Source organism: Desmodus rotundus, chromosome 3 (genome assembly GCF_022682495.2).
Source record: "Desmodus rotundus isolate HL8 chromosome 3, HLdesRot8A.1, whole genome shotgun sequence".
NCBI classification, from domain to species: Eukaryota; Metazoa; Chordata; class Mammalia; order Chiroptera; family Phyllostomidae; genus Desmodus; species Desmodus rotundus.
The window spans coordinates 76,005,345-76,032,639 of NC_071389.1; the positions used below are offsets into that span (position 1 = coordinate 76,005,345).

General features: G+C 41.0%; 1 protein-coding gene across 1 annotated transcript; it reads right to left on the reverse strand.

The window, feature by feature from the left end:
• Positions 1 to 154: 154 nt before the first annotated feature.
• STMND1 (stathmin domain containing 1) lies at positions 155 to 27,022 on the reverse strand. Its single transcript, XM_024565444.3, has 5 exons — positions 26,749 to 27,022; positions 15,086 to 15,266; positions 11,274 to 11,425; positions 2,228 to 2,359; positions 155 to 1,617 (listed from the first exon to the last, which is right to left on the reverse strand). The coding sequence occupies exons 1-5, from the start codon at positions 26,827 to 26,829 to the stop codon at positions 1,333 to 1,335; spliced, it is 831 nt and encodes a 276-aa protein (XP_024421212.2). The 5' UTR covers positions 26,830 to 27,022; the 3' UTR covers positions 155 to 1,332.
• Positions 27,023 to 27,295: the final 273 nt, after the last annotated feature.

The following is a 27,295-nucleotide window of genomic DNA, read 5'->3' on the forward strand; positions in this document are numbered from 1 at the left end:
CTCACTCTTTACCTTCTACCTGGGGCCTCCTCCTACCCCCTAGACACAACTGAAGGGGTTTTTTTATTATATGGAGGAAACTATACTGTACTCAGCTCTGAGGGTTCCCTATTTCTTCCTTAAGCTATGTGGATAAAATGATAATTCAACCAACTTCAAGATGTTGCTTTATTTCTTCACAACACAAACAGAATTTTAAAAAATATACAGCATATGAAGCACACAGATAATTTTAAAAAGGTGAAAGATTTATATGATCTAAAGAGAAACCAGAGTATGCATATAGATAATTAAAGTACATAATATAGATCGTGAACCCTGAGAAAAAAGACACCTACTAAGAAGGTCTCCTGGTGTCTAACTGGGCTCAAATTTTAAACAACGAAGTCTAGCAGCCGTTTCTGTACAGGGATCTCTCATGCAAACTGCACTTCAGGGAGAAGCCTGCCTCTGCACTGAACTGCCTGCTTTCGGTGTGTTTCTGCCACTTGAGCAAGCCCTTATAAAGGAGTTCCTGGAATCCTAGTTCAACCAATGGAACTGAGGCTTTCCTCATCCAAGTAAAGTTGCACAGCTCCAACCAATCAGGACAGTGCTGCTTGGACCAATCAAACTGCAAGGATTTGGAGTCCTCATTTGCATGAGGATAGACCAATCAGGGATGCAGGGGTGGGGACTTCAGTCTATGTAAGGCAGCTTCTTTCTGGCTCTGAGAGCCATCTTTCCCTTTCCACTGAAGATTGGAGACTGCCGCTCCCAGGCTGAAACACTGAAGATGTCTCGTCAGAACAGAGCAGAGCAGAGCTGCCTAACTGGAGGGGGCCCTGCCCCCAGGGCTACCTCACAGCCGTGCTGTTTTCACAGCTGTGTTGTATTACAGTTGACTGTTTTGCACTGAATAGTTTCCTTCTTCACTGAACCCTAAAATGGGGATTCGTGTTGGCATTGTATTTGTACCAACAACCAGCAGTTGACAAGATCCATGAAATTTGTCTTAAAGGAAACTCAGAGAGGATGGACTCAGCCAAGGGGCAGGAGTGAAAAAGCAAGGTTTCATTTGGCACAAATACATTAATGTAAACTGGGAGGTACTCATAAAGATATCTTCACAATATTTAAAGCCACAATGAAAGAGAATGCCAACTGTTAATATTGAAGGTAGTTGAATCTTCCCTTTTTTTTTTTAGGTAGCATAGCCATTACCCATTTAATTTACTCAACTAACTTCCAGCCCATGTGATCAGGCAGTCAAAGAAAAAGATGAGACATACTAAGCATGTCACGACTGGGGGGAATGGATGCCTTTTCAAAGAATTCACATAAAATGGCTTATTAGAATATGTCATCTTCTCGGTTGTAGGACATGTCTGACTCCACGACACCAATTCCTTCATAACTGTAGTTTCCATCATGTGAAAATGCGTCACTTTTGCTCTTCTTCCTTTTCAATGGCTTTCCTTCTTGCAGGTGTGATGGTTCAAATGCGGCAGAACCCACACGGTTAAGTCCTTTGGCAAATGGAACCTCAGTCCCATCTGGTTCAGCTGATTCTGACTGATTTATTGGGGACAAAAGTCGGTCACTCTGTATCCTTTTTCTTATTTCTTCTTCTTTCATCTGAAAAGCAGTATTAAAGAATGAAGAAGAGTCCAAATAATGCTCTCCAAGTTTTCGTTAACATTGCCTGTATGTAACATTTATGGCTTCTCAGTTTCATTATTCAGTGATTTAACAAAGCTAAGTTGAGGAATTACCATTGAAGAGGACAGATACACTCCCTAGCCTCATGGAGCTCCTAGCCTAGTTGGAAAATCCCAGAGGAGAGAAGGCAGTGAAGGCTGTCAGAGCGATGGGGGACTGCGCGTGCAGATGCTGCAGGAACTGATGGTCTGCACACCCTCCTCTGAGATCCTATCCTCCACCCCCACACCTCCCCTCACCCCTAACCTCCAACACAGTTTTTCTTTTTTTCTATGAAGAAAACTCCACACTTCGTTCTGAGAACTGGATATTGCTTCCTTAGGCTGTATGGATGAAACTAATTCAACCAACTTCAAGATATTGCCTTATTCCTTCACAGCACACATTAAAAAAAATTAAACATACAGCATAAGAAACATACTGATCATGAAAATAATTAATATAAATCCATGCAATTTGTCTAAAGGCTGCTGATCGGAAAGGCTCACCTCAGCAGGCAGACCTGCCCCCGCCCTAGCTCAGGTACCTTCCTGCGCTCTGCCGCTGCCTGCATCTTCTCCTCTAGGTCTTTCCTTGTGAAATCCTGTACTTCCTTCTTGATCTTGAGTTTTTTCAGCCTGGCTGGTGGCTTTCTCAGTGGCTTCTCAGTCGTGTCCACCTGGAGGAAGATACTTTTTAATTGGAGAAACAAATGTATTTATTGGCAGAGAAGAGAAGGTAAAATAAATACAGTTTAAAATGTGAATCCCAAAACTGTGAACTTTCCAGTGTCAGATTTAAAAAAAAACAAAAACATGAAAACTGGTAACAACAGAACTGAGACCTAAAGAAAAAAAAACTATTAGGCGCCTAGAAAAAAAAAAAAACAGGCAAGAAAGGAAAGAAAGAAAGAAAGAAAGAAAGAGAGAGAGAGAGAGAGAGAGAGAGAGAGAGAGAGAGAGAGAAAGAAAGAAAGAAAGAAAGAAAGAAAGAAAGAAAGAAAGAAAGAAAGAAAGAAAGAAAGAAAGAAAGAAAGAAAAGAAAGCAAGCAAAGATATCCTGAAACAGGGCAAGGGCTCAGGAGAAGGAAAAAAACTTGAGAATAAACACAAGACAGAAAAAGGTGGCAGATGAGCAATAAATTTGTGAGTCAAGGTAAAGAGTTAAACCTGACGACTTATAATGTGCTACAAGCTGTAATGACTTTCATTTGGAATCCAGATTAGTTTTTAGTACTTCTGGTGTTGTGGAGGAAGAGTTAACCATTCCTGAGCAGCAGCTCGGCACTGGGCTTTGCTGTTGCTACTTTACAAATGTTTACATGACAGCACAAAAACCACCCATTTCATTTGATTGACAGATTTTAAACCGTTCAAAGCAGTAATAATGACTTTCTGGTTATAATTTCTTTTTTTAAAAGATCTTATTTATTTTTTGACAGAAGGGAAGGGAGGGAGAAAGAGAGGGAGAGAAACATCAATGTGTGGTTGCCTCTCGTGTGCCCCCTACTGGGGACCTGACCCAAAACCCAGGCATGTGCCCTGACTTGGAATCGAACTGGCGACCCTTTGGTTCCAAGGCTGGTGCTCAATCTGCTGAGCCACAGCAGCCAGGGCTGGTTATAATTTCTAACTGCAAAAAAAAGTAAAATTGTTGTACAGGATTTATAAAGAAAGTTTTCATATATTTTTAAATTAGATTTTAAAATAATATTCATCAATTATTAAAAATTAAAATGATACACAAATAATCTCCTAATACTCTGTTTGGCCATCTGGCCCTGATCATGAACCACTTTAACGCACATCTGTAATGTTTAATCAAACACAAATGGGATGGTACCACAGACACTGCTCTGCAATTTGCCTTCTTCACTTAATTTAGTATGAACATCTTTCTAGCTCACTCTACATAGATTTATTACAACTGGAGAAGGTCTTCATGAACTCCAAGGCTTCATTATAAAACAAATTGAATATTATTTTAGATAATTTCTCTAAAGATGTTTAAAGACAAAAGAGATATTGTATCCATTGTAATATTTAAAAGACTGCCTCTCATCAGACTGCAATATTTTCAGCACCAAGAAAATAAATCAAAAAGAGACCATTTAGCACAGGAGAAGAAGGCACGGGATCCATGTGGTACGCAGAAAGGCCTGGGTTGCGTGCTGGCTCAGCCATTCATCCTGTGCCACTTGCCGTCCTCATTTATAAAATCGGTTTAATAACACTTGCACGGGATTGTTGTGTGTGTGTGTGTTTTTTTTAAGAGGAATATAGATGGTAGCCACTCAGTAAATGACAATTACTTTGCATTTGGTGAAAGCAGTGATTTTTTTCAAAGACAGAACACAGAATCATAACCAATATGTATCATTTGTCACTAAGTGGAGGAATGACAGGAATCACAGGAGCCAACAGGCAGGGGGCCTGGGCTTTAACCCCTGGCCCACCACTAATATGACGTGACTGGAGGCAGGGCACCTTTTCTCTTTGTACTCAGTTTCCTCAAAGGTAAAAATAGTGAGGGGACTGATGACAGCTAAGCTTCCTGTAGCTTTAAGATCTATGATTCTCAGAGAGCCTTTAAAAGGGAAACTATGTGTCGAAATTTTGGCTCAGTTACAGCGTTGTGGAAGTTTTATATAGTGAGTTGTTCATTAAAAAAAAACAAACTAGGATGTTGTTGAAGCAACTCCCCCTTCCCCATCATTGCATTAGTTTAATGACAATTGGCTTGTAGGCTTCCTACTGACAAAAGCCATCTGCTGAAAAAGGGACACATTTGCTATGGAGGCTCAACTAGACATACTGTGAGATCAGTATGAAACCAGGTTTTTAGGGGAGTTCAGTCATAGAGGACTCAAAGGAAGTGGACTGGTAATCCAGGAGCCTACAAGAGAAGGTTCCATCAGGCTTGACATAGGAGTCTGAACCTTGTCTAAGATGATCAGATGGGTAGTTCTCAGAGAATTTAGGATTTCCTGTTTGGGTAGACTTCTCCTGTGGCCTTGGCCCAAAATGATGCCTATAAAATCAAGTACTTCCTCCCCATTTTGGAAATTAATCCTACCTGTGCAACCCACATCCTTTCTTGAGTAAAATATTGAAAGATGTGAGGAAAGATATCTGAGTTCTGTACTACTGGATTTTATTAAGTCAGGATTTGTCAACTAAAATGGCACTTAGAAATGATAACAAGGATCACATTGTACTTAGAGAGGTGCTACCCATAGAAACACTAAAAAAACACAAAACAAAACCCAACTTAAAAACCTATAGAAGTTACTAGCTCCATCATTTTAAGAACACCATGGGAAGACTGCCACACCCTAAGATGCCATGATAAAACTTGGGTCTTTTTTCCAGACAACCTAACTATATAGATGTGTGTGTGTGTGTGTGTGTGTATACACTTCTCGCGTCCACTGTGTATTCCTCAGAGCTTCCCTAAGTAACTACTGACCTACAGAGGAACCTACCTTGGCCGAGCCCTGGTACAGAGCCCCATGCACAGAGGGAGATCTGCCATCCCCGCTCTGTCACCGTTAGACCTCCTGGGGGAGGCCAGTCTGAGTGTTAACTGGTGTTTATCCAGTAACTTCCTCCTCAACGAACTCCCCATGAGGTTCAACAAATAATGTGACTCTAATGTAATGTGAACAAACTCCCCAGCTGCACAAAAGGTTACCGAATACAGGGGGTGGGGGGGAAGGGGATAAACCTGTAGCAGACAGGAGGAGTCAAAGAGTCTTATGTAGGGAGACTGAGGATGCCCTAAGAGACAGGGGAAAATAAGTCAGGGATACGAACACCTAAACTGGTTAATACTTATGTGGATAAATGACAGCCGATCACATCTATCTGAAGAGATGAGATCCGTCCCAGCCCTTACACATATTCACATGTGTGCACAAAACCAATTCCCATTTATAGTACAGCCACTTACGTCTCATTAGAATGTTTTAAAGTACACTGATTCCGATGTCTGACTTTAGCTTAATATTGTATCTCTTCCATATCGTTATATTCTCTCTGCGTGAACAGAACATCTGTTAGTAAGAATGCGCCTGAAAGCAGGGCTTTACGGAATTGCTGTAGAACTTGCTGATAAGCAATTGATAAAAATTAAGAGAAGAAGACGGAAGGGGGCCCTGTGGGGGGCTCAGATATTGCCATGGACTTCTAGGGAGAGACTGGCTCACAGGGGAGCCCCCTGATTCAGAATATGAATGAAGAACCCTTACTTTTGAGCATCCTTAATTACATGTCACTCTAATGTGACCGAATTAAAGGTAAGCACCTGGCTAAGAAGGCAGCAGATTTATATCTAAAATGCCCTTGTATTTAAATATACTATTGGACTGCATGAGGAGTCTTGTTTTCAATGTATTCTCACGTCTATTACTCTGTTTGGTTCCCCGTCATATTTACAAGGTTTTCTTTAAGTACCAAAGAAACAGTGTCTACGTGTCTGATTGAATCTAGTACACTGCAGTAACTGTAAACGTTAACATCTCGTTTTGACCATCCTCTTTTTGTCTCCTTTCACTCTGGTTTGTTTTTAGCCTGTATTATTATCTATTTTTGTTCCTAAAATACTTTTAAATAATTAGGTAGTTAAAAGTATTCTCTGTCTAATAATATTTCTATTCTTAATATGGTTCCCCTCTCAATCTTTTAAGTTTAATTCTCACCTTTTCACAGGATCCTTATAACTTTTCTTAAAATACACAAGACACCTGGTGTCTGACACAGTTAAGTTCTCAACGACACCTGAGCTGAAAGAAATTTTGCCTGTGACAATGAGCAATTACATCTCTCCTTCATTTCCACATGCTTCCTGGGCACAATCTTAGTCTGACACCTGATAATATGTTATATTTTCAGGAATGCTTTAGAATTCTCTTTCATAATAAATGGGGGATTTCATGTTAACCCTCCCCAGCTTTATGATGAATTCGAAGGCTTCATATATTTACATGTCTGTTGAAACTTCAGGACAGTGGTCCTCCGTCTGGGCTGTCCGTGGGAATTACGTGGGAGCTTTCAAACTACTACAGCTGTGGCCCAGCCCCAGCCACAGGCCGCAGGTGGAGCCTGGGCACTGGGAGTTCTGAAAGCTTCCTGGGCGATTCAAATGTGCAGCCGGGTTTACGGACTCCTGCACTAGGCAACAAAAGGCACAGCTGTGTGATACTGCAGGCCTCTTGCAAGCCTGGCTTATGTTGGGGTATCTTGGCTCAGTTCCAAAGCAAAAACAAGACAAAACAAAAACCTTCCACAAAACACAAAAGAGCCGTGTTACTGCTGCCTACCTCTGCAGTCCTGTCACATTTAAATCCTTTGGAGAACACTCCAGCTATGCTCCTGACAGCATCCCCTCTCTGCAGAGTACAAAAACAGCCTTCATCTTTGGTGCACTTAATGATGTTATGGAAATGATGCCCATAGTTTTTATTCTTTTGTTTAAAGAGACATCTCTTTCATAATGCAGCTTATATTAATTAACTTTGTGGGTGCCCTTGCAAGGCCAGAGTCTGAACTCACTCATCTCTGGTAGTTGAATCACTGGAAAATGTTTTAATGTTATTCCCATTGCATTAGCATCAAGGTTCCACAGCATTTCCCTTAAGAAGGCATCACTTAGATACTCAGTGTTTCCAAAATCTATCCTCCTCTGGATTGCTCTCCTGTATTTTTCTTCTGACACACTTTCTTTTTCCTGACCAACCCCCACATGCCAGAGACTCAGCTGCAGCTAGAAAAATATCTCTCTTCTCCATTTCCATATTACAGACACATAGTTTTTAATACTTTCAAAAAAGGTACTCCAAAATGCCTTGTATCATACCACTGTACAAATGTAAATTGTCATTATGTTGGCATTATTTTTTCCATTATATGGTCCATTTTCACCAACTCCTTTCCCCCACATCTTATTATTGGTAGTCTGATAATATCACTCATAAGATCTAGCAATCTCCTTTTTTCCACCCAAATACTTTCTCCAGGACTTATTTTCCTTCTTCCAAAGAAAATTCCACTTTAGATTTTATTGATGAGTTCTCAGCATTTTCTAAGCAGAAAAGGAAATTATCTGTATTCAAACACTAGGTGAGTTGGTCTACGTGGCAAACTTGATTTAAATCAAGCACATTTTTATCCCGAGATGACTGTTTTCCCTACAACATAAGACACTGATATAATTTCTGGTCTCTATTTCCACCATTTCTGCCTCTTTTTTCTTTCCCATCCATTTTTTCCTCAGGCTTCTTTTCTTTGTTATTTCTTCTTTTATCTTCTTTCTTCTGCATATGCTTTAGGAACTGCCTCTGTGTGTGAGCTTAAAAAAAAGAAAAGAAAACAAAACAACAACAAAACCTGCTATCCTCTTCACAAGTTTACACAGAGCTTACTAAAAAAATTAAGACTTCCAGGCTTTCAGTCTAAGTAGGTAAACATAACTCACCTCCTTGAACAACCACATCAAAATTACAACTAAATTATAGATAACCATCACTCAGAAGCATCAGAAATCAAGTTGAATGGAACTCTGACAGCTATAGAATTACAGAAAGCACATCCATTCAGACTGGTAGGAATGGTAGTGATGCAGAATGGGCTGATTTTGAGCGGTGGATCAAAATTTGGGAGGGATAGCTTGGGAGTGATGAGTCCCATCTGCACACTAGGACCCCAGTCCAGGGTTCCAGTGCCAGGAATATAAATCCTGATAAGTTCTGGCTACAAAAGCTACAGCGGATTGAGTCAGCAGAAGAAACTTCAGGAGTTCCAAGCAGTTTCCCTTAAAGAACCCATACATGGACTTACTCAGACTCACTCCCTCTGAACTCCGGCCCCAGGATAGCAGCTTGAAAGGCACCAATGGCATACAGGGAGGAACTGAAGTGTCTGGCCTCAGGGCAAGAGCTGGGAGACAGCTTTCGCCAAGACAGAAAGGCAAGCAGAGGCCATTGTCCCTTTTCTGGGTGCTCCCCATACAGAGCCAGAAAGCAGGCAGGCAGTGCTATATCTGAGACTCCATCAACCTGGCTAGCACTGTTTGCACTGCCCTGGAGATCCCCTGAGGCTTTGTCCCACCCAACTTACAACTGTTAATCATGGCTTTTCCATATGAATGGCTGGTCTTGGCTCATGCTTCACAACTTCCTAAATCCTATCACAAAAGCAACAGTAGGCCTCAGTGAACCCCTGGTCTAGCTAAGTGGCCCCAGGCCAGGTACTTGCAGCAGCCAGCCTGGAGTCTCATCTTGGCTTCACCTGGATATCACCAAGGCCAGCAAAAGTAGTGCCATCTTAGATTGTTTATAGCTCATGCATGATGGCCCCAGGCAAAACACAGGTGGCCTGTAATACCAGAGAAACCCCAGAGCCTGTGCACCCAGTGGGCAGCTACAGACCATGTTGGAGTACCACCACCCTACCCTTGCACAGCTGATCCTCCACAGAGGGTGGAGGTTGGTGGTCTGTGGTCACAGCCAATCCTTGCAGCTGACTGGCCTGGCTAAATCCCTCCCATTGACCTGTCAACAGCAATCAAGGCTCAACTACAAGAGGAGGGTGTACTTAGCACTCATGAAGGGCACACCTCAAGTACCCAGTTTGGGTGATAGGGGAGACTGTACCACTGGACCCTACAGGACATCTACTACATTGGGCCACACTACCAAGACAGGGAGTCATAGCAACTCTACCAAGTATATAAAAACAAACACGGGAGGGCTGTCAAAATGAGGAGACAAAGAAACATGGCCCAAATGAAAGAACAGATCAAAACTCCAGAAAAAGAGCTAAACAACATGGAGATGAGCAATCTATCAGATGCAGAGTTCAAAACACTGGCTATAAGGATGCACAAGGAACTTAGTGAGGATCTCAACAGCATAAAAAAGATCCAGTCACTAATTGAAATAAAGAACAATTCACAGGGAAACAACAATAGAGTGAATGAAGCTGAGAATCAAATCAATAATTTGGAACATAATGAAACAAAAAACAACCAATCAGAACAACAAGAAGAGAAAAGAATCCAAACAAACAAACAAACAAACAAAAAACCAAGGGTAGGTAAGCAGTCTCTGGGACAACTTCAAGAGGTTCAACATTCACATCATAGGGGTGCCAGAAGGAGAAGAGAAAGAACAAGAAATTGGAAATCTATTTGAACAGATAATGAAAGAAAACTTCCCTAATTTGGTGAAGGATATAGACATGCAAGTCCTGGAAGCACTGAGAGTCCCAAATAAGATGGATTCAAAGAGGCCCACTCTAAGACACATCATAATTAAAATGCCAAAGGTTAAAGATAAAGAGAGAATCTTAAAAGGTGCAAGAGAAAAGCAGTTAGTTACTTACATGGGAGTTCCTATAACACTGTCAGCTGATTTCTCAAAAGAAACTTTGCAGGCTATGCGGGATTGGCAAGAAATATTCAAAGTTATGAAAAGCAGGGATCTATAACCAAAATTGCTTTACCCAGCAAAGCTATCATTTAGAATCCAAGGGCAGATAAAAAGCTTCCCAGACAAGAAAAAACTAAAGGAATTCATCATCATCAAACCATTTATTATATGAAATGTTAAAGTGACTTATTTAAGAAAAGAATAAGATCAAAACTATGAACAATAAAATGGCAAAAAATACAAATGTGTCAACAGTTGAATGTAAAAAAGAGACTACGCAAACAAGAAGAAGAGAAACAGAATCATGGACATGGAGAGCATTTTGATGGTTGCCAGATGGGAGTGGGGTGTAGGGGAAAAGGTGAAGAGGTGAGGGGATTAATAAGTACAAATAGGCAGTTACAGAATGGCCATGGGGATGTAAGGTACAGTATAGGAAATGGAGTAGGTAAAGAACTTGTATGCATGACCCATGGACATGAAATGGTATGGTCTGCTGTATGAGGCAGTTGGGGGTGCTGAGTGGAGGGGGCCAAAGGGGGAAAATTGGGACAACTGTAATAGTATAATCAATAAAATATAATTTAAAATATTAAAATCTCAAGACTTTGGCCACAATAATTAAAATTAGAGTAAATATATTGATCACACTAAGGAAAAACAATGATAGATCAGTCAAGATGAATCAACAAAGGAAGATAAGTGTGAAACAATTTCTATGACTATATTTATTTCCTCATACTTAACCTCATAGTGTGTATATAAATGTATAAGCATATCTGTTTCAGCTTTGGCATTTAGACCTATTTTCTTATTGGTTAAATCAGAGTTCAGTTTTATACTTACAGTTTCTAGCACATAGGCAATGCATAACAAAAATTACTGAAAGGATGAGGCATGTTATTCAATGGGGCTTGTATCTCAAATTTGGTAAAACCCTAGATACGTTTTGCTGGATTCATTAATCATTAATGATTAGCGCCTTTCTGTCTGCAGAGAAGGATGGTGTGCAGAGAGGTGAGGGAATTTATGGGAGAAAACCTGGCTTAGATCACTGCTGTCTGCATTGTGACTCTGAAATGCACATGCTGGAAATAACTTGTGATCAATCATATTCGATTGCTATTTTTAACTACAAGCTAATGTTAACTACAAAATTACTTGCCATGACATCGTATGATTCTCCATTTCTAGATACTTTGCTGTGGCTTTGTATTATTCCTTGAACAATTAACTCCTCTAGGATGTCTGATGACTTTTGTCGCTCTCGATTCTGTGGAGGTTGGGGTTTCTGGATTAATCCATTGTTTGCTGAGTCTTCCGAGGGAAAAGAAACAAGAAAGCAAAATTTAAGCTTGAAGATATTGTCAATCAAATGCTAAATGGGTGCCATTCAAGTCATGCTTCTTAATTAAATCTCACACTCAACACTCTTACCTAAATACCTGTTTCTATTATAAACCTTTGAATCCTTTGAAATTCAAATTCCTAATGTTCTAACAGAGGATACATGTCAACACAATACACTGTTTACTAAGCAGACCCCATATTAACATAACAAAAAGTCTCTCACGTGCTGCTCTGTGCTGCTTTTTTGTTGTAACAACACTTGTACACTTGGGTACAACTGCATGGGTTCTCTGCACTAATTATGAAGCTAAACCACAGCTAAGAATGAGATATTCTTTTGGTGACTCTTCTGAGTGGCAGTTGGTTACTATGCTCTGTATACAAAGGATAAACAGTGGTGTTGCCAAGAGACTCCTAGTTCTGCACCCTTGAGTTTACAATTACGCCATCTGCTAAATCTACATAAGTAAAAATAGGCCCTTTTGAGAAGAGTTTTGAACTAAATCAGAATTGGAGTCAAGTGATATCACCTAAATTTTTATTAGTGATTCTAAAAATGGCACTGAAACAGTTTATAGGGGAACCTTTATAAACGGTCCTGAGAGACTTCTCCTATGACAAATAACTCATTATGCAAATAAACAAGCAAGCCTCCATTTTTTAAACTTCACTTTGTAAGATAAAAATGCCAAGGATGTCTTCAGAAATGAGCTCTCTTCTATTCTGTAAACATAGTGGATGGTGTCTTCATGAAAATTTCTGAAGTAGCGCTGTATTAAGTACTTTATATATTTTATAACATCTGAGTCAAATATGAACTCTGCAAGAGAGGTGTTATTATCCCTGTTTTACAAATAAACCACCTTATACGAGAGAGACTAACTTGCTAAAGGTGACAAGGGTAGTGAGCCAATTAATGAGGATTTAGACCCAAGTGGACCTCAACAGCCACGTTCCTCGCCACCTCACTGAGCGGCACTCTCCCCACACACGCCATGAACATGGCTCCCACCGTCCACGGTCCCTTCTCCCTCGGGACGTTTCTATAAAAAATGTCATTATGGACACCTGTCACACAATACCATTATTTTAACCATTTCGATCCATTCTTTCCTCAATCTACTGTAGTATTTGGCTTGACATGTACAGTAGCTAATCTATACAGAAATCTTTGGACTATGTCAGTCATTTTGACTAATTTTCACAATTTCTGGCATACTGAAGAATACTGAAGAAATGTTTAAAAATAACATTGTACTTCTTTCTGATTATAAATGTAATATATCATAAACTTAGAAATATTGAAAGGAATAAAAAGATAATAAAAATGTCCATTCTCTTACTATTCAGATATTATCATTTTTAATGTATAAAATTTTATTTTTATAAACGTACCATCACATTGAACATGTAGTTTCATTTCTTATGCAGTGAAACATTTACATTAGCATTTTCTCCTGCCTTTAGAAATTCTTCACAAGCACAAGTATAGAAAGTGAAGTGATCCAAGAAAACGTGGGTGATTTTGTCTTTAACCATGGTGTAGGGAAGGGCTTTGTAACTGGCTCAAAATCCAGATTTGATAAAAGAAAAAAAAAACTGACAAATTTTACTACATTAAAAACTTTGCAAGGCCAAAACTAAACCTCACAATAAAAGTCAAATATAGATATCACATACCCCCCTGCTGTGTTGTACCAGGCAGGATACAATACAATTTTTGGTATTCTTGCTAAAAATGCATCATCTGGACCTAATCATGAGGAAATATAAGACAAACTGGAACTGAGGACATTCTACAAAATAAATGGTCCATATCTCCAAATATGTCAAGGTTATAAAGTACAAAGAAAAGCCAAGGGACTGGTCCAGATTAGAGGAGACTACAGCCACATGACAGCTAAATTAAACACGTGATCCTGAATTAGCTCCTGAACCAGAAATTTATCTATAAAGGGCATCTGTAAGACAGTTGACAGCATGGGAGCGTGGTCTTCGGGAGAGATGCTAGTACCGCACCAGCGGCGACTTCCCGATTCAGGTCCTTGTACTGCGATTTTGCAAAGCATGTCCTTGTGTCGATGGAGCACATGCTGGCGTATTTAGGAGGAAACTACCATCGTGTCTGTAACTTGCTCTCAGAGAAAATACACTTGTATATGGAGGGGGCGGTGGATAGGGGGAAGACTATGCAAGTGCAAAAAGGGTACAATGTTAATATCCAGGGAATCTGGGTAAAAGAATACAGGCATTCTTTATTTTTGTTTGCCACTTTTCTTCGATTTGAAATTATTCAAAACAAGAAGTTTTTCTTCCAACAGGAAATATTTGGGAAATGTGAGTGTGAAATTTGAAGTTTTTAACAAACATACTCTGCGGAAAGCAGAGGGGAAATTGGGTAGAGGAGAATACAAAGCTCAGGGCACCAGTTCTTTTTCATTCTGTGGTAAGAGCTTTCTGAAAGCTACTTAACAGTTCGTTTTGGAAACATCTGCTTTGGTCGCTTACTCCCTCCCCAAGCTGGTCTCCTGCAGCCCTGTCCTCCCCTCCCCCACTGCCCCCCACTGCCCCCATGGCCCTCCCTGCTTTCAACAGCAAAGGGCTGACTGACGGGGCTGACTGGCCCAGGGCCCAGGGCACACCCAGGCCCGCGTCCACCCGGCCATCTCTACTTTGTTAACATCATGGATACTGAGCACTCGTGTTGCACTGGGGGAGGCATTCCCGTCAGCAGAATTTGCAGAGAAAAAGTCCCACACGCGCACAGAGGGAGAGGCCGCCTTGTGCTGCATCCCATCTCCTACCTCATTCTCAGAGGCCACGTCTGCACCAGCCAGAAGCACAAGTGGAGGGTGAATATGAAATGTGTGACAATCTGAGTGTGCACGAGAGTCCAAAAAAAAAAAATCTCATTTATAACCTGTCCATTTTCTAGTTCTAACTTGTACCTAGGGAAGAATCTACACTGAAGAAGAAATAAATGAAAGCCTTTGCCCCAGTAAAAGACAGGACTTTTCCTTGTGGTCTGGTAAGTTCAATTTGTTTCAAAGGCTGATAAATATAAGTAAGAGCTTTTATATCAACCCAAGGGGGTAAATGAAGCATAAACATGCCATAAGAAAAATATTTAGAAACACATAGTTTCAAGGGGCATATGAGGTCACAATGACTTCTTTTATGCTTTTGAAAGATTCTTTTATTGTATATTTGCTGATACTTTGGATGGGGAGAAATAAGGGAAACAGTTAGATGCAGGTTTTGTTTATTTTTTCAAACATAGATCTTTCCCTTGGAAAAACGTTAACATAGCGGGAATTAAAGGGAATTTAACCAAAGCCCATGCAACTTCTATTCTTAAGGCCTTTTACCAACCATCAATGAGGCTCTTAATTAAAGGGGAAAAAAGATGGTTTAATTACAGCTTGACCAGGAGAGTAATGGTTAGCATTATTTACTCACACAATGAAGGCCTAAGGCTACATTCTAATGTCTTAGAGAAGGGGACCTTGGCGTTTAGAGCATTCCCTGGCCCACAAAGCTGTGGTAAAGGGGCCACCAAACACATATTATGAAACATATTTAGAGAAACAGTATTTTACAGAGATTAACATGAATCGGGGCTTTTACCTAAATTTATTCTTCTGTTTCTTCCATTAGGGGGTGGGGAACTTTCTGGAATGGTTCCGGGTAAGCTTTCCAACTGGACCTGTTTTTCCGGGCCTTCGGGGCCGCCCACAGAGTCCTTGCACAGTGCAGCCTCAGGCTGGGGTCTGCAGCTCTCCCCAGAATGAGTGACACCCACATTCGCCTGCGAAAAGGGAATCATTTTGGAGAGTCAAGATTCTTAGAAAATGGTTTCTCAGAGAATGAAGACAATGTGGCAAGATTGGCCTTGTGAAAGTTTAGCTAGCTAGTATCTGTGGTAGGCGGAATAGTACCCAGCAGCCTGCAGATGCTACCTTACTTGGCAGAAAGGACTTCACAGGTGTGATTAAATTAAAGACCTTCAGATGGCAAGATTAGCCTGGACTGTCCAGGAGGAGCCTAAATGTAACCACAGGGTCCTTCAGGAAGGGAGGCAGAGGGAGATTTCACTATGGAGGAGGAGGTGATGTGACGAAGGAAGCAGAGAGCACATTAGAAGATGCTACAGTCTTGGCAATGAAGATGGGGAAGGGCCACTGACCAAGGAATGTAGGGAATGCAGCCCTAAGAGCTGCAAAGGCAAGGAAAAGTCCCTCCACAGAGCCTCTGAAAGAAATCAGCCTGCTGACCTTTGACTTTAGCCCAGTGAAACTGATTCTGTACTTCTGACCTCCAGTACTGTGAGAATACAATTATATTAAGCCATAATTTTATGTTAATTTTTAGAGCAGCAATAGAAAACTAATACACAGTCGACCCTTGAACAACAGGTGTTTGAACTGAGTGGATCTATTTATATACATGATTTTTTTCAACAAATACAGTCAGCCCTCTTTCTACCCACAGGTTTTGCAATTGTGGATTCAACCAACCATGGATCAAAAGCAGTATTTTCAATTTGCGGTTGGGAATGTGCAGATTTGGAGGGCTGGTTCTATGCATTGTTCAGCCCCATTTTATATAAGGGACTTGAGTATCCTCAGATTTTAGTATCTGCAGTGTGTGTGCGGAGAGGGGAGGGGTTGTTGTCCTGCAACCAATCCTTCAAAGATACCAAGGGATGACCAATAAAGTTTGGGGGAATTAAAAGTTATACACGGATTTTCAACTGCAAGGGGTGTTGGTTCCCCGAAACCCTTGTGTTGCTCAAGGGTCAACTGTAATATCATATATGAATCAGGCACAAGCTGTTATGCTGAGCATTCTGAAAGACACAAAAATTAACAAGTTCATAATCATCAAGTGTAAAAAATAAAGATACCGCTGTTAAAAAATTTAAAATTTTAATCCTCATGAGAGGATTTGTTCATTGATTTTAGACAGAAGAAAGGAAACACTGATGTGAAAGAGAAATATCAATCAGTTGCCTTTGGCATGAATCCAAAACGAGGTACATGCCCTGATGGAGAATCTTTACGGGATGATATTCCAATTAACTGAGCCACCTGGCAGGGTTAAAAAAATATTTTTAATGGAACTAGCTTTATTATTTTTGCTGATTAAAAAAGTAATACAGAGGCTTAAAAGTGATTAGCAATATTTAACGGTGGAAAGCAGTCACTATCCGTTTGCATTATAGCACATTATGTAACTGCATCGCAATTCAGTTGACCAAATCCTACTGAAGGCCACCTAGGTTGTTTCCAACTTATCGATATAACGGACAGTGCTGGCACAGTATCTGCACATACGCGTCAGCCTGAGTTCACCCACTCATCCCACGAGGATAAATTCCTAGATGACCCGTCAAATCAAGGAACATGCACATTTTTATATCAACACGTGTGTCCAGAGGGCCCTCCGTAAATCGTGCACTGACTTACATTCCCCCCTTCTCCTTTTAAGGATGTCGGTTTCTTCATCCGCAACTCCACTGTATGTTCAGGAAAACTTTTCTCGAATCTCCTCTAACGCCGCATTCCCTCTCTCCCAGTGTTGGCTCTTCTTTCATTGCTTGGTTTGCAGCTTTCCCACTTCTTATTCATTAGAAGCTTCTAGATGTTATCAGCCAATCTCTTCTCTTATGTAAGACACATACCAGAGGAAGTCTCTTCAGTATTCTCAGGAGAGATTAAGAACATAAGCATCTTCTGCAGAATATTGTCTTCTGGCTATTCTTATTTATGCCTATGACTTTACGTTTTTCATCCAAAAGGTGCTCTTCTCCCCCGAGTCTTTGAGGGGTCTCAGGATTCCACCCCCCAACTCCTGCACTTTGCAGCACAGCCTGGATACATTGGCACAACTTTGTGTCTTCTGGGGAGTAGCAAAGGTCTTTCAGAGGAGAATGCTTGAATTGGGTCCTAATGAATGAATTTCCAACGAGCAAAGAGTAAAAGTCATTTTATAAGAAAAAGCACACACAAACATGAAACAATCCTGTGTGTCCATGAACTTGAATTGAACCTGAATTATTCCATCGCAGCAGAAACACACTGAAGTAGAAAGTGGCAGGTGCTGAGGTAGGAAAGGGAAGTCTTCTGTGACAAGTAAAAGAGTTTGATTTTATTTTGAATACAACAGCAATCCTTTGTAGGACTGCTATATGTGGAAGTAAAATAAATGATCAGTTGTGTTTTTTAGAAAGATTGCTCTTGAGATAGTGCAGTGGCAAGAACTCAAGGAAGGAACAAAACAGGGCAGCCAGTTACAATTACCGGGTTTTTGTCCAGGTGAGAACTGATTAAACACCCGCTAGGACACGTCAGTAAAAATGAGGGAAAACGGTGGGCTTGGAAGTATTAGAAAGGTAGATAACAGACCTCAGAGAACTTCGGTTTGAAGGAGGGGGGTCCCTGCTGGCTCTGAATTAGGACTCTAGAACTAAACAGAAAACATCCCTTCATACAAGAGGAAAACAATAAAAAGTAGGACACTAGCATGAAACTCTTGATATTTTTACAATAAAAATCAGACAAATTTTGTAAAGCCTAAGTCCATTTGACCACTTTCTAGAAGTACTCCAACACGTGAAGTCCCTCAGAGGCTACGCAGAAATCACAAGAGTGAGGTGCGGCCCCGCCCCCTCGGTCTCTGAGTGCAGTGAGGGACTCTCCCAAGTTCTGACCTCACACGGCTCCTTATCACTGAGTTTATGTAACCAGATCACTCCAGCCAAACCAGCAGCAAGTTTATTGTGCTGAGGATTAATTAGTTCTGTGGCTCAGGACTACATGGGAAACTAGGAAGAAAGTCAACCGACCAACCAAACAACGTAAACAAACAAAAACTCCACGGATCAGAAATAAGAATCGGCACAAGGAGAAAGCCTGAGAGCCCCTCTGTGCCTTTCTCCCCTCGCCATCTATCTTTGTTCATGGACACGGTTACGGCCTGCAGTCCCTGTAGAATAAGCCCACTGGGAATAGTCTTTACAGACAACATATGATATGTTATTATATTCTTATGCAATAATTATTATTTCATCAGACAGGGTCTCGTTTTCCTTTTTCTATTATAACATACATATAGGGTGAGGCAAAGTAGGTTTACAGTTGTGAGCATGCAAAACAGTTTATTCTTGTATTATTATTTATTATTGTATTATTTTCCATATGAACAACTGTAAGCCTGATGTTGCCCCACCCTGTGTATATCAGCTCTGTTTCATTGTCATTACACACAACGAAGGAAAAGGACAGCCTACCTGCTGCTAACCTTTCCGGGGTTCTCAGTTCCTATTGAAGTCATAGACCGCGGAGGGCATTCTTTCCCCTCTTCCCAAATACCCTACCAAAACCCAGTGCCTGCAGTGACAGTAAGACAGACATTTTCACAGTTCATTTTGTTTTACAGATCTCTCTTTTATTGAATTAATGAAGCACTAAATAACACACAGGGATTAATTTTGCCCTCTCATATTTCCCACTGGAGACCTTGAAAAATTTAACTAATTTAACAATAACAACAATAAACAAAATGCCCACATTGGAGCTGAGAGCAAATTGGAATATTTTCAGTCTAAAAGATGTCTTTTCACAAACATATTCTGGTTGGAAGAGATTTAAATGTGACGACCCTGAATGACCGACCTCCTAATTGTTTCATGGAAATGATTAATCCAGGCCTTAGCAAGGCGTTTTCCCCACTTACGCTTATTTGCATACAATCTGCCTTTAAACTCTGCGAGTGGCCAAAACTTCAACTGTAGCAGATGAAACACAATCTTTCAGCATAAAATATAATAATATACCAGCCTTCAGTAGCCAGAGCAGAAATTTAAGATTTTTCTTTTTTGAAAACTGAGAATGTCTTTTAAATATCTTATCTATGTGCAACACATTTTGGAAATTTTAACCCAATTTCATAATCTAGATTTGGGAATAGATATAGTTCAAAGACTAGAGGTATTTACAAATTAATTAGACCTATGCCTCTCAGCCATAAGTCTAAAACAGTTTTCTTGTACTTTCTGTGCATGCTGAGGTTACATTTTCACACCAGGAAGTCTACCTCTTGGGACTGGGGGGGAGGAGGGGCGCACAGGGAGGTGGGTGAAAGGTTTTATTTTTTTCCTTGAGATGAAGTTGTAGCAGAAGAACAGACTCAATGCCTTTCTACATTTCCTATCAATTTTATTTTGTACCTCATTGTCTTGGTGAAAAAATTTGATCAATTTTACACAACACTGAAAAACTGAGAATGCCAAGCTAATAGCTATGCATAAGAACAATCAACATACCAAAAAAGGTACTGACTTAACTGTAGACAGGTTCTGTTTTGTTTGGTCCGGCTGTCTGCAGGTGTCATGTGTATCCTAAAGCTTTTGGGAAGCAAATTTTCCAAACAGCTTGGAGGGAGTCATTTGTTAAGGCTTCCTGGAGCATAAACCTTCTTAAATCACATTATTGGCAGGTACAGTTTATAAATATATTTGTCTACATATAGGAAGAGTTTGTTCTTCAAAATTTATTTTTTTTCTAGTTTACTTTAATGAATAAAATAATAAATGGCAACTCTCCAAAAAAAGTCAGAAATATGCTCTTCTAAAAATTGGACTTTAAAAAGTATTTGGTCCCAACATGAAACGTAACAATATCCGTATAATAGGAATACCAGAAGGAGAAGAAGAAGAGCAAGGGATAGAAAACCTGTTTGAAAAAGTAATGATGGAAAATTTCCCTAATCTGAGGAGAGAAAAAGTCACCCAAATCCAGGAAACACAGAGAGTTCCAAGCAAGAGGAACCCAAAGAGACCCACTGCAAGACACATCATAATTAAAATGGCAAATTTCCAAGACAAAGAGAGGATCTTAAAGGCAGCAAGGGAGAAAAAGGAAGTAACATACAAGGGAGCCCCAATAAGGTTAGCAACTGGCTTCTCAATGGAAACGCTCCAAGCCAGAAGAGAATGGCAAAAAATATTCCAAGTAATGAGAACCAGAGGCCTGCAACCAAGACTACTTTACCCAGCAAGACTCTCAATTAAGATAGAATGCCAAATAAAGAGTTTCCCAGACAAAAGAAGTCTAAAAGAATACAGCTCCACCAAACCAGCTCTGCAAGAGATGCTAAAGGGACTGCTTTAAGGAAAGGAAGGAAATGAGAAAGAGAGAGGAACACAGGTAGGAAAAAATGGCAATGAATAACTACCTATTGATAATAACCTTAAATGTAAATGGATTAAATGCTCCAACCAAAAGACATAGAATAGCTGAATGGATAAGAAAACATGACCCACACATATGCTGCCTACAAGAGACCCATCTCAGGACAAAAGACTTACACAGACTGAAAGTGAAGGGCTGGAAACAAATTTTCCAAGCAAACGGACAGGAAAAAAAAGCAGGGGTAGCAATACTCATATCAGACAAAATAGACTTCCAAAGAAGGGCCATAAAGAGAGACCCAGAAGGTCACTTCATAATACTCAAAGGAAGAATCCACCAAGAAGACATAAACAATGTAAATATATATGCACCCAACACAGGAGCACCCAAATACATAAAGAAAATCTTGGAGGATTTCAAGAAAGATATTGACAGCAACACAATTATAGTAGGGGACTTTAACACCCCACTATCAAAAATGGACAGGTCTTCCAGACAAAATATCAACAAGGATATTGTGTCACTTAACAATACCCTAGAGGAAATGGACTTAACTGATATATACAGAGCTTTTCATCCCAAAGAAGCAAAATACACATTCTTTTCAAGTGTCCATGGAACTTTTTCAAAGATAGACCACATGATAGGACACAAAGCAAGCCTCAACAAATTCAAGAAAATTGAAATCATATCAAGCATTTTCTCTGACCACAAAGGACTGAAACTAGAAACCAACCCCAAAGGAAAAAACCCAAAACACTCAAAATCATGGAGACTGAATAGCATGCTATTAAACAATGAATGGGTCAAGAACGAGATTAGGGAAGAAATCAAAAACTTTCTGGAAACAAATGAAAATGAACTCACAACAACCCAAAACCTATGGGACACAGCAAAGGCAGTCCTGAGAGGGAAGTTCATAGCAATACAGGCTTACCTTAAGAAGATAGAAACATTTCAAACAAACAACCTAACCCTACGCCTACAAGAGCTGGAGGAACAACAACAAAGACAGCCCAGAGCAAGCAGAAGGAAGGAAATAACCTAGATCAGAGTAGAGTTAAATGACATAGAGACTAAAAGCACAATTCTAAGGATCAATAAATCCAGGAGCTGGTTCTTTGAAAAGATAAACAAAATCGACAAGCCTTTAAGTAGGCTTATCAAGAAGAAAAGAGAGAGGATCCAAATAAACACAATTAGAAATGAAAGAGGAGAGATTACAACTGATACCACAGAAATACAAAGGAGTGTAAGAAATTACTATGAAGAACTGTATGCTAAGAAATTTGAAAACCTAGATGAAATGGACACATTTCTAGAAAAATATAATCTTCCAAAACTGAATGAAGAAGAAACAGAAAACCTGAACAGACCAATAACTGCAGAGGAAATTGAAGCAGTCATCAAAAAACTCCCAACACACAAAAGCCCTGGACCAGATGGTTTCACAGGAGAATTCTACAAAGCATTTAAGGAAGAGCTAACCCCTATCCTTCACAGACTATTCGAAAAAATCCAAACTGATGGAAGACTCCCAAACTCTTTTTATGAAGCCAGCATCCTCCTAATCCCAAAACCAGATAAAGACACAACGAAGAAAGAAAATTTCAGGCCAATATCGCTGATGAACATAGATGCTAAAATTCTCAACAAAATATTAGCAAACCGCATCCAGCAATACATTAAAAAGATCATCCACCATGACCAAGTGGGATTCATCCCAGGGATGCAAGGATGGTACAATATTCGCAAATCAATAAACATAATACATCACATCAATAACTGCAAAGACAAAAATCACATGATCATATCAATAGATGCGGGAAAAGCATTTGATAAGATACAGCACCCATTTCTGATAAAAACACTCAGCAAAGTGGGAATAAAGGGAGCATTCCTCAACATAATAAAGGCCATATATGAGAGACCTACAGCCAACATTGCACTCAATGGACAAAAACTTAGAGGTTTCCCACTAAGATCAGGAACAAGACAAGGATGCCCTCTCTCACCACTCCTATTCAACATAGTATTGGAAGTCCTAGCCACAGCAATCAGACAAGAAAAAGCAATAAAAGGCATCCAAATTGGAAAGGAGGAAATGAAACTGTCACTGTTTGCAGACGACATGATAGTGTACATGGAAAACCCTATAGACTCCACTCAAAAACTACTCGACCTAATAAATGAATTTGGCAAAACAGCTGGATACAGAGTCAATACCCAGAAATCAAAGGCATTCCTGTACACCAACAACGAAACTGCAGAAACAGAAATCAGGAAAAAAATCCCATTTGATATAGCAACAAGAAAAATAAAGTACCTAGGAATAAACCTAACCAAGGAGGCAAAAGACCTATACTCAGAAAACTACACAACACTGAAGAAAGAAATTAAGGAAGACACAAACAAATGGAAGCATGTACCTTGCTCATGGATTGGAAGAATTAACATCATCAAAATGGCCATACTACCCAAAGCAATTTATAGATTCAATGCAATCCCTATTAAGAGTACCCATGACATATTTCACAGATATAGAACAAACGTTTCAGAAATTTATATGGAACCATAAATGACCCCGAATAGCTGCAGCAATTTTGAGAAAGAAGAACAAAGCAGGAGGGATCACAATACCTGATATCAAACTGTATTACAAGGCCACTGTAATCAAAACAGCCTGGTACTGGCATAAAAACAGGCACATAGACCATTGGAACAGAACAGAGAGCCCAGAAATAAACCCAAGTCTCTATGGTCAATTAATATTTGACAAAGGAGGCAGAAGCATAAAATGGAACAAAAATAGCCTCTTCAACAAATGGTGTTGGGAGATCTGGACAGCTACGTGCAGAAAAATGAAACTCGATCACCAACTTACACCATACACGAAAATAAACTCAAGATGGATAAAAGACTTAAATATAAGTTGTAACACCATAAAAGTCATCAAGGAAAATATTGGCAGGAAAATCTCAGACATTCCATGCAGCAACATCCTCACAGACACATTCCCTAAAGCAAGGGACATAAAGGAAAGAATAAACAAATGGGACCTCATCAAAATAAAAAGCTTCTGCAGGGCTAAAGAAAACAGCACCAAATTACAAAGAGAACCAACAGTATGGGAAAACATATTTGCTAATGATACCTCAGACAAGGGCCTGATCTCCAAAATATATAAAGAACTCACACGACTGCACTCCAGGAAGACAAACAACCCAATTAAAAAATGGGCAAGGGACTTGAACAGACACTTCTCCAAGGAAGACATACAGAGGGCCCAGAGACATATGAAAAGATGCTCAGCATCACTAGCCATCAGAGAGATGCAAATTAAAACCACAATGAGGTACCATCTCACACCAGTCAGAGTGGCCAACATAAACAAATCCACAAACAAATGTTGGAGAGGATGTGGAGAAAAGGGAACCCTAGTTCACTGTTGGTGGGAATGCAGACTGGTGAGGCCACTGTGGAAAACAGTATGGAATTTCCTCAGAAAACTAAAAATGGAACTGCCCTTTGACCCAGCAATTCCACTGCTGGCATTATACCCTAAGGACCCTGAAACACCAATCCAAAAGAACCTGTGCACCCCAATGTTCATAGCAGCACAATTTACAATAGCCAAGTACTGGAAGCAACCTAAGTGCCCATCAGCAAACGAGTGGATCCAAAAACTATGGTATATTTACACAATGGAATTCTATGCAGCAGAGAGAAAGAAGGAGCTTATACCCTTTGCAACAGCATGGATGAAACTGGAGAGCATTATGCTAAGTGAAATAAGCCAGGCGGTGTGGGACAAATACCATATGATCTCACCTTTAACTGGAACATAAGCAATAGAAGAAAAAAGCAAACAAAATATAACCAGAGACATTGAAGTTAAGAACAATCTAACAATAGCCGGGGAGGGGGGCAGTGGGAAGAGGGGATTACAGGAACTACTATAAAGGACACATGGACAAAACCAAGGGGGAGGGTGGAGGTGAGGGAGGGAGGTGGGTTCAGCTGGGGTGGGGTGGAGGGATGGGGAGAAAAGGCATACAACTATAATTGAATAACAACAAAACTTTTTAAAAAGTATTTGGTCCCATTAACTGACAATAAATAAGAATTTTCTCGTCAAATATTAGGGGAGAGTATGAAGGATCCTTGGAGTGTATTCCAAGGACTACTTTAGACTAAAGTAAGATGAAGAAAAAGTCTGCGGGCAGATCTCAAGAAGTTTGATTCAGAATATTTTACAATTGTGCCACTAAGAAACATAAATTTTCATGCAAGCAAACGTGTTCATCTGATTTTAAAGACACTGCCGAACCACTGAACTCAGAGTCCCAGGAATTTATGAACGTAGTAGAAGCAGTACTGTTCTGATAGCAAGTGTTTAATTAATAATTATCCCTTTCCCAGATCTGATTTCCAAAGTCAAGTGCTTGGGGTGGGGAAAGAGATATATGCATGAGTTGACTTTGAATCTATTTTCAGGTTATTTCGATTCTGGATTTCCTCCTTGCTGACTGTCTTTAGTCTGGTTATGCTACTAGGAGAGAGGCAGACACTAAGGAATGGGAGGAACTCAGAAGGACATTTTTTTTTCTGTTGCTTTTGGAGAGAGGAAAGGAGAAAGTGAGAGAGAAGCATTGATTGGTTGCCTCCTGGATACTCCCAAACTGGGATCATAACCGCCCAGATAGCGAACAAACCGGCAACCTGGCATGTGCCCTGACTGGGAATGGAATCGCAACCTTTTGGTTATTGGCTGACGCTCCTACCAACTGAGCCACACCAGGCAGGGCATAGCAATCCAAGTTCTCGGCTGGCAGAGGGGAAAGTCCATGAGTGATCGGGACTGGAGAGAAGAGGATGATATTAGAGAGATGGGTAAGACCAAACGTCAAGGGTTTTGCACACTTCAGAAACTTTTTTTTTTAGGAAGGTAGGCAGCAGGGTGGGAGGCAGACTGGTTAGAATGATGACAGGAGAGGCAGAAAGACTCACAAAGAGGTCACTGGGCCCTACGTGCAGGCAGCGGCAGCTGGGGTGGAAAGCAGGTGTTTTCTGCTGACCTCTCCCAACGCAGCAGGCGCTAAGCTTGAGTCTCAGCCTTTAGTAGACCCTGGTTTGTTTTTTGACTCCCAGAGCCAAGCAGATGTCCCTCACACAGAGTAGGTGTTGTAACTGGCACTGAAGAGTGTCTTGCACGTCGCCTGTGGATAGAAGGTGTGTGCTCCTTGAACTGTAGTTCCAAAAATGCCCTTTAGGGAAGGTGACAGGATGGGCTTAACTTAAACCATCTGGGTAAATTTATTATCTGTGTTGTCTTTCATTCTTAAAAGCTTTTGCTGATACATTTTATGGTAACATTAACTTTGGGGAACCCCTCTTGAGGAGACTCTTGTGGGTTCCTAGTTCTGTTTGTGGAATCTTGAATGTGGTGAGGATGGGGAGAAATCTTGGACCTCATTTCTGCTTGGACCAACCCATCTCTCCATTCCCCACCCTGGAAAAAATTCCCCTGCATGTCTCCAGAAGAATTAAGGAAGAAACTACTTTGAGGGAGAGTGGAGGGAGTATTGGAATGAGACTTTTGAAGACTAGATTCTTTCTCCAGCCCTGTACCCCATACAAGCTGTGCCACCTTGGGCAAGTTGTCTACTTCTCTGGGCCTTGGGGCCCTCAAGAGGCAAAGGAGATCTCTTCCAGCTCTAAGTAATTCCCAAAGGGCCCACTTTCTGGAAGCTAGTAATACATGGCAGCTCCCAGGTGCTCTCACCTGCCCCTGAGAATCATCTCCAACCCCAGCTCTGTGAAGAACGCACCACTCATCCCATTATTCTTGCCTCTGCCTCTGCCCTGGGCTGACATCACTTTTGTTAGCCCTTGAAACAAAAGACTCTCAACGCTGGTCCTGTAGCAGCAAGGATCCCTGTTAAAACAGCAGTTAAACACTGGACGGATAAAGTTGGTTCCAAGCCGCCCCCTCCATACAGGCCATCCCCCGTGAGCCTCACCGACCCTGCTCGGATCCACTCCAGCCTCGCCCACACATGGCAACGGTTTTTATTCTTGTTTTGTCTGTTTTACCTTGAATCCCTCTTCCCAGCCCCTCCTGGGCGTGGGGACGAATCTCTGTTCCTCAGCAGGCTGGGATGGTCTACAGCCCATGCTGCCTGCTGCGCGCAGCGCGCTCCTCCTCTGACCGGGCTCCGCAGTGAGCCCCTCGCGCTCTCGCAGCCGCGTCCCTGAACCCCAGAGCCCCACGTCCTGCACCTGCGCTTCAGCGCCTCCGCCTCTCCGGCATCCAGCAAGGAAAGGCTCTGCAGGAGGCGCTGACACCTGGGCAGTTGCCGGGAACTGTTGCCACAATAAACCAAATCACCCGACCCTGGGACTTTTGTAACCGAAAACCGGAAGATCGGAGGCGCCTAATTCACAACTGGGATGCAAATTACAGCCCCCTCCCAAGCGAAGTGAGGGGAAGGCCGGCTGCTGGCTGAGTTAGAGTTTGAAGTACTGTAGTCGTAAGCATCCTGTGTGGCCTCCTTTCCTCCTTTCTAAGGCACAGTGGCATACACCCCCGCCTACAGTGCCCGAGCCACGCACTCCACTTCTTGGCTTTTGTGCTTCAGAC

Coding starts and splice junctions, on each gene's coding strand:
- STMND1 (XM_024565444.3), bottom strand. CDS start 26,829: ATGGGCTGTAGACCATCCCAGCCTGCTGAGGAACAGAGATTCGTCCCC. Junction 15,267..26,748: donor GCTGGGAAGAGGGATTCAAG/GTAAAACAGACA, acceptor CCCTTTTCGCAG/GCGAATGTGGGTGTCACTCA. Junction 1,618..2,227: donor CAGCGGCAGAGCGCAGGAAG/GTACCTGAGCTA, acceptor ACTGCTTTTCAG/ATGAAAGAAGAAGAAATAAG.